This window comes from Caretta caretta, chromosome 5 (genome assembly GCF_965140235.1).
Source record: "Caretta caretta isolate rCarCar2 chromosome 5, rCarCar1.hap1, whole genome shotgun sequence".
In the NCBI taxonomy this organism is placed as follows: Eukaryota; Metazoa; Chordata; order Testudines; family Cheloniidae; genus Caretta; species Caretta caretta.
Window position 1 is genome coordinate 56,502,213 of NC_134210.1, and position 12,462 is coordinate 56,514,674.

Consider the following 12,462-nt stretch of genomic DNA (forward strand, 5'->3'; position numbering starts at 1 on the left):
GCAATTATGCAATCAGTCAATTTTTTGGGATGTCTGATTTTATCGATATTGTGCTTGCTTGGCTTTGATTAAATCTTTCTGTGTGCATTTGACCATTTAAAATTAAGTATAGGGGAAATGTTTTAAAATATCATTGTTTTATTTAAACCCACAGATACAGGAAATTCAGAGTTCAGGTTGTCACTCTTAACTTTCCCTAGCATAGCAATCTAAGTGTGCATGGTACTTAAAAATAGGACACGAATTTAAATAGATAAATACAGCACAGGAAAAGAAAGCTTTTGCCTTCACTCTTAATCTGTCACGTTATTTAGAGGATTAAGTTAAAACTTTGGCATAGCACATTTTTAATTACATTAACATTTAGGTAATATGAGTTATTTATTGTGCTTATTGTTTTAAATATTAAGATAAACAATCATATCAGAATTTTACTGTTTCCTATATTTTTACTGGTTCATTTTTCTCAATTTAAAACATTTCTGTTCATTTCTGTACATTTATTTTTGTCATCACATCTGTTATGTTTCCAAATAAATCAAAAGTCAAGCAAGAGGGAAAAATTGTTCGTATTTTGACAGTTTTAAAGCATACTTGACATTCATAGTAAATCTAACAATCTAAGGGTATGTCTACACTTGCAAGTTTTTGTGGCAAAAGTTATACCACTTTTATTAAAGTGTTTTAATTAAAAGCGCTGATGCATGTCCACTCTAGCGCCTTATGTTGCTGGAACACATCCACACTAGCAGCTCTTGCAATGACAAAGAGAGCAGTGCACAGTGGTGGCTATCCTACTATGCAACTGGCCGCAGGGTGCTTCGGGAAGGGTTTGTAATGCTTCATAGGGCAGGTACAGCATCACATGATGCAGGTTTCTCAATCCCATTGCCAGCTGCTTTTCAGCTAAAGTGTGTGTGGGGAGAGTGTGTGACAGCGAGCGTGTGGGAGGGAGAGGGGGAGGAGACAGACAGTGTGTGTTGGGGGAGAGTAAGTGTGTCCACATGTCATCTCATAAATTTAGACACCTGCAGGAAGCAACCAGTCCTGAGACAGGGAGACCCTAACCTCCCTGGCTTTGCACAGCACAGAATCTCTCTCGGTGTCACACACACATATCCTCCCCTGCCTGCCTGCCTCTGTTCATATTATGGGAGGCAGAGCATTCCACATTAATGATTTGCTTTGTGTCCCAGAGCCAAGCAGCATAGCACACCCCAGCTGTCAGAATGGAGCTTTGAACGGGGAAGGGTGCATGCCTGCAGGGCTGCTGAGCTCAAAACACTGAGCAGAGAGGCACTCAAGGCATTGTGGGACACCCCCGGAGGTCAGTTACAGTGATAAAAGCAATCAAGGCATTTACACTGGCACTAGAGCTTTAAAGCGTCAGTGCAAAAAGCCTTATGACTCTCGTTGGGGTGGTTCTATTACAGTGCTGCAACTGAGGAGTTTTGGCGCAAAAAGTGGCTTGTCAGTGTAGACGTCGGCGCAAAAACTTTCAAGTGTAGACCAGGCCTAAATCATTAAAAATTAGGTATTCAGTGCTCTGCAGGTGTATGATCAACAGTTAAAGCTCTTTCATGTTAATAAAATATTTTGACATGTTTGTCAAAATTAGACTTTGTTGGAAACCTTGTTGCAATCCTGAGTTTTCATTTTATAGGAAGAGCACCTATTAGATCATCTGATCCAGCTCTGTGATTTAATCTTGCTCTTTAAAACACACATTCTAGGACAGTATTTTTATCTCTTTTAGTTTTAAATGTTAAGAGTAAAGGAGCTTTCCTCCTTGCTTAGTAACTTAATATTTTTCATAGTCAGAAAACTCTTCTTGACGTTCATCTTAAAATTTCCTGTTTCATCCCTTTATTCCTAGCTTATTACCTCCCTGTTTTGACCCTAAACAAGTCATCTTTTTTTCCCCCCAAATTTCAAGTATTTGTAAGCTGTTATGCCCCTGCTCTGTCGCTCCTGCTTAGAAGTTACTTTGTCAAGGCATATATGTATTTAGTGTGAAGGAATGCATTTTGTTAGGTATATGCTTTGAAAATAGTTTGCTTTCGAAAGCAAATACTCTGAAAAATCAGTACTAGCTTCTATAAGTTATCTATGCACATTTATAGAGAGAAATATCTTTTTTTTGTATTACCGTTAGTGTTTCTTTCCTAACAGGATTATTGCCATGTGTGGAGATTATTACATTGGTGGACGACGATTTTCTTCACTTTCAGACCTAATAGGTTATTACAGTCACGTGTCTTGTTTGCTTAAGGGGGAAAAATTGCTTTTCCCTGTAGCACCTCCTGAGGCAAGTAATAACTTCCTAACAGTAACATGTTTTTTCTTTATTATTTTCTTTTTAATAAAACATTGTTTGATCTGTTATTATTTTATAGTGTGATAGGAAAAATGTAGCAAGTTTCTTCTAGTTTTATGATCACTTTTCCCTTTCACAGCAAAATATATAAGGATTTATACATTATATAGATGCATTTTTGCTGGTGCAAATACCAAATATTACGTATCTTATATTGTAATTTAAAATACAACAAAAACCTTTAGGCATTCATGTATTATGTAGATATCCAAACACTATAGTGATGAGTATGGTATGAAACCCAATATAGACCCAGAAGAGATTATAAGAAAACATACAGTTTATGGAGGTAAGACGATTAAAGAAGTAGAAAGAGGTAAGAAGCACCATTAGAATGTAACTATTGTGACAGAGTTCCTCCTCTGCCTTGGTGGGTCCTGCGCTTATTGGCGGATTTTCTTGCCTCAGAGGTTCACGGCAGCCCACAGTTTGGCCACTTTTGTGGCTCAAATCTGCCGTTCACTCAGATAATCTCATCACTGGCCAGCATGGGGAAAGGAAGAAGAACAATCCCCGCAGTCTCTGCTGATCTACCTAGTGATCGGGGAACAGGCCGGAGACCTTCCCCTCTAGTGGAACCCACAGTCCAGTTCAACTCTTCCGGTATCAAGTAGGGAGTTGGAGGGATGGGAGGAACCCGGGCCCACCCTCTACTCTGGGTTCCAGCCCAGGGCCCTGTGGATTGCAGCTGTCTACAGTGGCTCCTGTAACAGCTGCGTGACAGCAACAACTCCCTGGGCTACTTCCCCAGGGCCTCCTCCCAACATCTTCTTTATTCTCACCACAGGACCTTCCTCCTGATGTCTGATAATGCTTGTACTTCTCAGTCTTCCAGTAGTATGCCTTCTCACTCTCAGCTTCTTGCACCTCTTGCTCCCAGCTCCTCGCACGCACACCATAAACTGAAGTGAGCTCCATTTTAAACCCAGGTGCTCTGTTTGGCCTGCCTTAATTGATTCTAGCAGCTTCTTGATTGGCTGCAGGAGTTCTAATCAGCCTGTTTGCCTTAATTGTTTCCAGAAAGTTCCTGATTGTTCTGGAACCTTCCCTGTCACCTTACCCAGGGAAAAGGGACCTACTTAACCTGGGGCTAATATATCTGCCTTCTATCACTCTCCTGTAACTTCAATACGACCAGCAGCTCCTTTATCTCCATCTGAGAGGTCTTCTGCGAGACCTCTCCGGGCTGCCGGTCTTCTACCAGGACCTCCTCCAGACCTGGAAACTGCTTTCAATGACCAGGTCCGTGGCGGCCACCAAAGGGGCATATCTCCTCTTGGAGCCCCTGCTACACAATCCCCAGCTCCGCATGCAGGTGGCGGAGTCCCCCTCCGTGCGCCAGAGGTTGGTCCTGGCAGAAGTCACAAGAGTCGGAGATCTCCTGGACTATGACTGGGGAGACTGGCTGGATCCCCTGACGCTCACTCAGCGCATGGGGCTCTCCAGACTCGTACTCCCCGGCGCGTATTTCAGGAGGTGAGGGCCGCTTTGCCACCCACTGCTTGGGTTTACCTCGACCGGGTCCTGCACGAGGGCATGCCCCACCCACCCTCCACCTCAGGTCCGCTGGACCTTTTCATCAGGCCCCTGCCCCGTGAACCCAGCCGACCCCCCTGCCCCTTCACCGTGTGCCAGCTGCACGAGCTGTAGCCAGTCTGCTTCCAGACTGCTCCAAGGAATCATCTATACACGCTCGTGCTCCACACCCTTCATGTCCTCACCCTCACGTCCCTCCCCGATACAAAATGGTGGGACCTCCTGCCACCTCTGGAGAGTGAGGAGCCCCGGTGGGCCAGCCTATATTCCACCTTGGTCCCGAGGCCCACCGGGGATATCAGTTGGCGGTTCCTTCATGGAGCTGTGAGCACGAGCATGTACTTGGCGCGGTTCACCCCTATCCGAGACACCTGCCCCTTTTGCGGTGTGATGGAAACCCTGGCACACACACATTTGGAGTGCGCCAGGCTGCAGCCCCTATTCCGGCTCCTCACAATATTTTATTACGTTTTTGGTTGCATTTTTCCCCTCACCTTCTTATTTATACACTCCCTATCCGTGGCCCCACAAAGTCACGGGATCTCCTGGTCAGCCTCCTCCTGGCCCTAGCTAAAATGGCCATCTATAAAACCAGAGTGAGGAGGTTGGCCGATGGAGTCTTCTGTGACTGTGAGGCCTATTTCCGGTCCTCCGTCTGTTCACATATCCGGGCAGAGTTCCTCTGGGTGGTGTCCACTGACTCCCTTGACGCCTTTGAGGAGCAGTGGGCGCTGTCCGGAGTTCTCTGCTCGGTGTCCTCGTCCGGTTCCCTTCGTTTGACCCTTTGGCCACACTCCTGTCCCTGTTATTTCACTAGTTGTCCCCTGTGATCATTTGGTGTCCAGGTCCTGTGGATCCCCCTCTTAGGCTGGGGGGGATCCTTTAGCACTGGGCGGGCTTTTCCCACCCAATTCCTGGATCCCAGTAGGATCACTCTCCTGTAGTCATCTGGCCCGACCCTGTCACACTATCTTAATATGAAATATTGGATTAAATAGAATGGCAACATTTCAGAGTATCCAGTCTACAGCTAAAGAATTGAGCTCTCTGAAAATTGGGTTCCTTTGCAGTGTCTCAGAAGTAGGGCACTCAAAATCACTAGTCTGTTTTGAAAATCTTGGCCTGAAAAAAACCGCTCTAAAAGGCACAACTTAGGTGGAGAGCCCACCCTGCTATAAGCAGAGGATATGTGGAGAGGATGTAATCCAAACTTATCTCTTTTCTGGGATAAATGGCAATTTGTACTAATTAAAATGTCCCAATTCTAACATACAGCATTTTGGGACATTCCAGGGCTAGAATCAAATTGGAAATCTCCTGAGCTAATGGTGTACATCACCCATGTCTAACCCTGATCAGTCTTGAGCTATTATAACTTAAATGTTAGGGGTATTTACTAAGTATTGCGAGTTCTGCACCTCAAGCTAGCAAAAATGTTGGGGGGAAATTCTACTTAGGGGAGAACAAGAATTAAACATTTTTCCCCTCCTAAATTGTAGCCAGTGGAAGACAGAAGGAGAGTTCGAGCCATTCTGCCATACACTAAAGTGCCAGACACAGATGAAATAAGGTATGTCTTATGTCTTATTAAAGGATCAGAAGCAGTTAAGATATTCTAGAGCATTTTTCAGTACTAATGAATGCAAATCATTTTCATTTACATCTGTCTTCCCATTCCTAGATGTCAAAATCAGATTTCTTAAGAGCTTATTTATCAGTTGTAGAAGCAGCAGCATTCTGTTTTGAGTTCATATGTATTAATGTTTACCAAATAAACATGTTAATTATAAGGGGAGCAATGAGATTTTTTTTTAGTTCTCTGTTGTCAGTCTCACTGTAACTCTCTGAAACTTTCAATTTACAAGTTTAATTTCTCTAGGCTTGGTCTTCACCCAAAGAGGTGTGTGTACACTTTTTTTTTTTAAAATATAAAATTGAGCAAGAGCAATTAAGCTGTTCGGGGGGAGGAGGGTGGTGGTGGTAGTTGAAATCAGTGACGAATAAGGCTATGTCTACACTAGCACTGTTGTGGGTCGGGGTGTGAAAAAAAAAACCCTGATAGACAGATGCTACATTGACAGGTAGACAGAAGCGCCAGTGTGGACAGCGTTATGATTGTGGGAGTTGCTCTCCCGCTGACATAGCTATCACTGTGCATTAGGTATGGTTTGATTATGCTGATTGGAGAGCTCTCTCCCGTCAGCATAGAACGGCTACACAGAAAACCTTACAGCTCTGCCGCTGTAAGGTCTCTAGTGTAGACATAGCCTAATTTTGAACAGGACATTGAAAGGCTGAAGTAGCCACTAAATGGACCCTGATGTTTGGTGGTAATCACTGTTAGAGACACTTTCGGGTTGTTGTTTGGGACTGTGACTTACCATGCATACTGCATTGAGACTCTGGGTGTTGCTATCTGTTTATGATATCTGGAGAAAGGTTTCATGAATATCAGAATAAAGTGTATGAGAGCTGGAGTTAAAATTTGAGTGGGTTCATCAGTGGAGTGAGTTTCCAATGCAGGTCATATTAATCCAGTCTGGCCACCTTAGAGCACCTTATGAGAGTTGTCTTTTTGAGAGAGCTTTCTTATCACAACCAGATTTTGACAGAGGAAGAAACCTATAATTGTATCTAGAAAGTAGAACTTCCTCTACCAGGTAAGGAGGAATAATAGAAAATTCCATGAAGTCCACTAGTGACCTTGCCATGCAGATCCAATTTACATGGGAAACTTTTGGGTGATAAGAGCTATAGAAATGCTAAGACTCTTCCTTTAGAAAGGCATGCTGAGGAGAAACTTCAGAGGCAAGAGCTTCTACTCCAGGACTCAGCATAGGCGACATTGCCTTGGCTATGTCTTCACTGCAGAGTTGAGACTCATTTACTGAGGGCTTGTCTACACTGGCACTTTACAGCACTGCAACTTTCTCACTCAGGGGTGTGAAAAAACACCCCCCTGAGTGCAGCAAGTTTCAGCGCTGTAAAGTGCCAGTGTAGACAGTGCACCAGCTCTGGGAGCCATGCCCCTTGTCAAGGTGGTTTTTTTAGAGCGTTGGGAGAGGGTGTTACTGGGTTACAGATTGTTGTACTAATCCATAAATCCAGTGTCTTCTTTTAAGACTTTTAGAGCCTAGGGAAGTTATAAATTTAAGCTCGCAAGCTTGTTTTTTGAAGGTGTTTTGCAGGTTTCCTTTGAGGATTGGGACTGAAAGTTCAGATAGCAAGTGATTGTTTTGTGAAAAGGGTTTGTCCGTGGGTGATATGGTGTGTTTGTCTTCTATAATTTTTCTGTGTGAGTTCATTAGAGAATAGTGATTGTCTTGTTTCAGCCAGATAATTGTTATGGTGCACTGGATGAGGTGCACCACATGTTGTGCTAGGCATCTGTAGGACTCCTTGATCTTAAAAGGTGTGTTGTGAGGGGTATTGATCATCCTGGCAATGAAGATATGCCTTCAGGTTTTGCATCTTTTGTTCTGGAAGGGTCTGGTGCTGCTTTGGGTTAGTGGGTCCTGGTCTGTGGGGAGTTTACCTCTGATGATGAGCTTGGCAAGGTTGTGGGGGATTGTTCGAAGGCCAGAAGAGGGGGTTCAGGTCATTTCTTTCAGGATGTAGTCCCCAATGAGTACAGGTTGTAACTGTTTAGTGATGCCCTCTGTGGGGTAGTAGGTGACAAGTAGGATTATGTGATCTGAGGTTCCCCCCCCCCCCATATTGAAGCAGGTATTTGAGATGCGATTCACTTCCCTGATGGAGTGTTCTTTTTCGGTGAAGGAATTTTTAAGTGTGTTAAATTGTGTATCCTGGACTTTCTCCTTGGAGCCAATTCTGTGATATCTGAGTGTCTGGTTGTAGATAACTGATTTCTTGGTTTGTTTGGGTGATTACTGGATCTGTGAAGGTAGTGTGGTGATCCATGGGCTTTTGGTATATAGTTGTCTGTATAGTTCCATTGTTGAAGCTGACAGTGGTGGGCAGGAAGTTGATGCTGGTGTGGGAGTGTTCTAGAGAGAGTTTGGTGGATGGATGGTGGTTGTTGAACTGTGAGGGTGTGTAGGTCATTTGTCCAGAGGATGAAATTATCACCAACATATCTCAGATATATCATTGGTTTCATGGTGCATTAGTTGAAAAATTTTTCCTTGAGGTGGCTCATGAAGAGGTTGACATGTTGGGGAGCCATCCTAGTACCCCTGGCTGTTCCCATAATTTGGACAAAATGTTTATTTTTTAATATAACATCGTTACAAGTGAGGAGGAAATGGATGAGCTTAGTGATGTTTGGGGTGGGTATCTGTGTGATGTCCATTGTCTTGTAGATGTTTGAGGCAGGCAGTGATGCAGTCATTGTGAGGGTTATTGGTGTACAGGGAGGTGGCAAGGATACTAGTCTGAGGGAGGTTGTTAATATTGGTTAGTTTCTGGAGTAAGTCCATTCTATCCTGGAGGAAGCTGGCCCTTTTTGTGGTTAGTGATTTGATTCTGGTTTCTGATTCCTGATATTCCTTCAGTAAGATTGCCATGGCCAGATATGATGGGTCTGCCTGGGTTCCCTTGTTTGTGTATCTCGGAAAGCATGTAAAAGGTCCCTGGGGTGGGTTTGAGATAAAGTTGTACAGTTTCCCTTGTAGTTGTTTGGAGAAGGATTTGATGACATCTTTTAATTCTTGGGTGAAATGTGCTGTGAGGTCTTTTTTGAGTTCTTTATAGTAGGTGGTGTTGGAGAGTTTTCAGTTGGCCTTGTTAATGTAGTCATTACAGTTGAGAACTACGATGGGACCCCCTTTGACTGCTGGTTTGATCACTAGCTTCTTGTGGTTGGATTTCAGGAATTGTAATAGCTATCCTCTTGTCAGTGGGGATACTGTGGTGGATATGTTTAAGGATTTTACAGTATTTTTTTCCTCCTGAAGCAATAAATGCAATGATCAAGTATGTGGAGGGGTGTCCAGTCAGATAATTCTTTTATCTTATGACTGTTGGTGGGAATGAGGTAGCTGTGGGTGGTGTTGTGAAAGAAGTTTTTGAAGTGGAGTTGGCAAAAGAATTCTTCAAGTTCTGTACATGTTAGTATGGTATCATGGAGTAGTGGGGTAGAAGTTCACATGGTGGGTCTTGGTGTTGTGGCTTCTTCCAGAAGTGGTGTTCAGTGGATTGTAGAGTTATTGTTCTTCGTTCCACTTCTTTTTTTTTTTGTTTTGGAGGCTGTCTTTAGGTTTCTTTGATAGATTTTTTTTTTTTTTTTTTTTTTTTGGTGGTTTCTTGCATGATCTCCAGGTAGGTTTCCTGCTTTTTTTCTTTTCAATACGTGGGAGTATGTGATGATTTCATGTTTGAGGTGGTCCCTTCTGGAGTATGTGAGGTGCAGGAGATGGTTCCTTAGTGTTTTTTAAGTCCTCCTGCAGAGCTCTTCATACTTGGAATTGTATGTAGTGGTCAGAGGGTTATAGATGGTGAGCACTTTTGGGATAATGTTTTGTTTCTTGGCATTTTCTCAGGAAGTAGATGTTGGTTTAAGTTTTGCTTCCTTTTGTTTCATGTTGTGGAGTTTCAATTTCAGATGTCAAAATTTGTTATCTTCCATTGTTGTTCGCAGTGTTGTAGCCATTTTTTCCCCAGGATATTGGAGAGACAAGGTGAGTTAGGGCAGTTCTTGAGTTATAACTTGAATTAACTGTAGTAAAGACAAGCTTTCAAGCACACTCTAACCCATATTATATTCCTGACAAGGTCCATGTACCATCATGATCCAGTGGTAATTACAGTATTCTGCACCATTTTGTAGGGCTTTAACACCTGCATTTATAGTGACTAAAAGGCCTGCTTTCATGTAAGGGTCCCAGAAACCTTTCCCTTCATACATAGGGTTACAATGTTGTTAAATTAGGTAAAATCATTATTTTCTTTTATAAATATGATACTGATATATATACATACTTGTTTGTCCTTGATTTTTCTTATTTTTATTTGGGATTTGATTTGACTGGATATTCTCTCTTTAACATTGATTGTAATATGGTGCTAGTGTTTGCATAATTCAGTAGAACATTAAAGGTGTCTCTAGAAATTAAGGAGTATTAGAAACCCAAATAAATCTAATGTGTCAGTATCTAACAGGTGCTTATTTCATGATGTGTAAACAGATTGACTTGTGATACGCTCTTGGGATAGCAAATAGAGTGTTTTTTATGCTTCCACCATCTTTAAAGTTTTGAAAATTTTACTTTGGTTGAGTTATGTTCAATTTATTATCCTCACCAAAAATATTGCACCTTGATTGCAGTCCTAAATTAATAGTCTTACTGTAGCTTTTTTCAGTTTCCTTAAAGGAGACATGTTTATTGTCCATAATGAATTGGAAGACGGTTGGATGTGGGTTACAAATCTACGGACAGATGAACAAGGCCTTATTGTAGAAGACCTGGTAGAAGAAGTGGTAAGTGTTGTCTACTTAAATCAGTTCTAAACCTTAAGATTCTTTAAGTATTAATACACAAGAGCCACAATATCTAGTCTAACTGCCAAGCTTCATACTGTGGTGTATTTTCAGTTTTCTTTTCAAATGTAATAATCAGATCTCCCATTTATCAACATATATAATAACTCCTCAAGCCTAATTTCTGAAATTGAAAATAACGAAGGCCAAACCAGTTCTTGGCAAATAAGTTTATTCTAATTTTTTTACAGATGAATGGCATTGTGACTTTGCTCATAGGCAGTTCTCTAAACCAGTGGTTTTCAAACTTTTTTTCTGGTGACTCAGTTGAAGAAAATTGTTGATGTCCGCGACCCAGTGGAGCTGGGGATGAGGGGTTTGGCGTGTGGGAGGGGCTCAGGGCTGGGGCAGAGAGTTGGGGTGCAGGGGGGTGTGCTCTGGGGTGGGGCCAGGAATGAGGGTTCAGGGTGTGGGAGGGGGCTCTGGGTTGGGGCAGAGGGTACGGGTGCAGGAGCGGGTCAGGGCTCTGAGCTGGGGGTACAGGCTCTGGGGTGGTGCTGGGGATGAGGTGTTTGGGGTGCAAGAAGGGGCTCCAAGTTTGGGGGTGGGGCTCAGGCTGAGGTAAGGGATTGGGGTGCAGGGTTGGAGCATGGGCTTACCTCTGGCGGCTCCTGGACAGCGGTGCAGCCAGGGTGCAGAGACAGGCTTCCTAGGTGGAGGCGCACAAGCGGCTCTGCGTGGCTGTCGCTCGCAGGCGTCACCGCCTCCCGCCCCCCAGCTCCCATTGGCTGGTTCCTGGCCAATGGGAGTGCAGAGCCAGTGCTTGGGGCATGGGCAGCACGCGGAGCCCCGTGGGCTTCCTGCCTAGGAGCCAGACTTGCTGCTGGCCATTTCCGGGGTACAGCACCGTGTCAGAACAGATAGGGACTAGCCTGGGCACACCGCCGACGGGACTTTTAATGGCCCAGTTGGCGGTGCTGACCAGAGCCGTTGCGACCCAGTGCCTTCCATTCCACCCACAGTTTGAAAATTGCTACTCTAAACCCAGCTGTTCCTACAATAGAAGAGACCCTGCCATTCATTGTAACTATTTTGTGGGGCTTCCTGAAGCGCCACAGTACCTTCCATTTTTGTAGTGAAGTATCCAAATTGATTAAGTTTATATGTACAAAGGCTCCTCCTCATGAGAGTTCCATTCAGAACAGGGGATGGGACAAGAGGGCATATCAAGTTGTTTGTTAAAGCTCCCTGATTCATCATCAGCCATGCTGGCCCCAGCATTAATTAGGGCAGTCAAGTGACCCTGAGACACCTTATGTCAGGGGAGAATTGGTTTGATGGAGCTTTCCTGTGGACCACCCTTGGCTTGGTTCTTCAAGCCACCACTACTCTGCATGTCTCTTCGCTGGGACTTGGGGAAGCGTCACTGCCTCTGCCAGTTGTACACTAGCAGGTAGCTGCTTGCTATCTGAGAACGCAAAGTGAATGGACAGTATTGGAGAATCTGGGCTCTGGCCTTTTGTTTGTAGGGTACAAGATCAATCCACCTCATGACAGTAATAATTGAAAATTACCATTTCAGTTTTCTTTTTGGTCCCATATGAAGGGATTTTGTTACTCTAGTTCATTTTTGAGTGGACAAGTCTCTGCTTCACCAAAACTGCCATCACCCAAGAATTGGTGCCAGCTAGCCCACTATAGTGTGTAAAGAATAAATAAGCATGGGCACTGAACTAATCTCTCACTTTTGGAAGTAACATAAACAGGTCATGTTTGATGCATAGTATCAGTGTGGTGTGAAGAACTGTGTACTGCTCTTGCTGCTATACTTTTTCATGAATAAGTACAGTAGACTAATTCAGTCCTCAGAACTGTCAATCCACACCATTCACAAGCATTAAATCAACACACACCCAGTCTAATTGAGAAGGACAATTGAATTCCCTTCTACAACATTGTCTGAGGAGAAGCTATTTATAACATAGTGCAAAAGATTGGACAGTATGTCGCAGCTTAATGATACTATGTAGAGAACTGGTGGAGCACATCATCTAATTTGAGGACTCTGACAGTTGGCAGTATGTTAGCCCATCCTGCAATGTTTCTTACT

At 43.6% G+C, this 12,462-nt stretch overlaps 1 protein-coding gene across 2 annotated transcripts in view; it reads left to right on the forward strand.

Annotated features, from left to right (window-relative positions):
* Positions 1-12,462, forward strand: part of RASA1 (RAS p21 protein activator 1) — a 124,149-nt gene that overhangs the window by 40,943 nt on the left and 70,744 nt on the right. For both annotated transcript variants that reach the window (XM_048851924.2, XM_075128561.1), the window contains exons 3-5: positions 2,173-2,312; positions 5,417-5,483; positions 10,235-10,352. In XM_048851924.2, the coding sequence (XP_048707881.2) occupies positions 2,173-2,312; positions 5,417-5,483; positions 10,235-10,352 (325 nt within the window). The remainder of the gene's footprint in view (positions 1-2,172; positions 2,313-5,416; positions 5,484-10,234; positions 10,353-12,462) is intronic.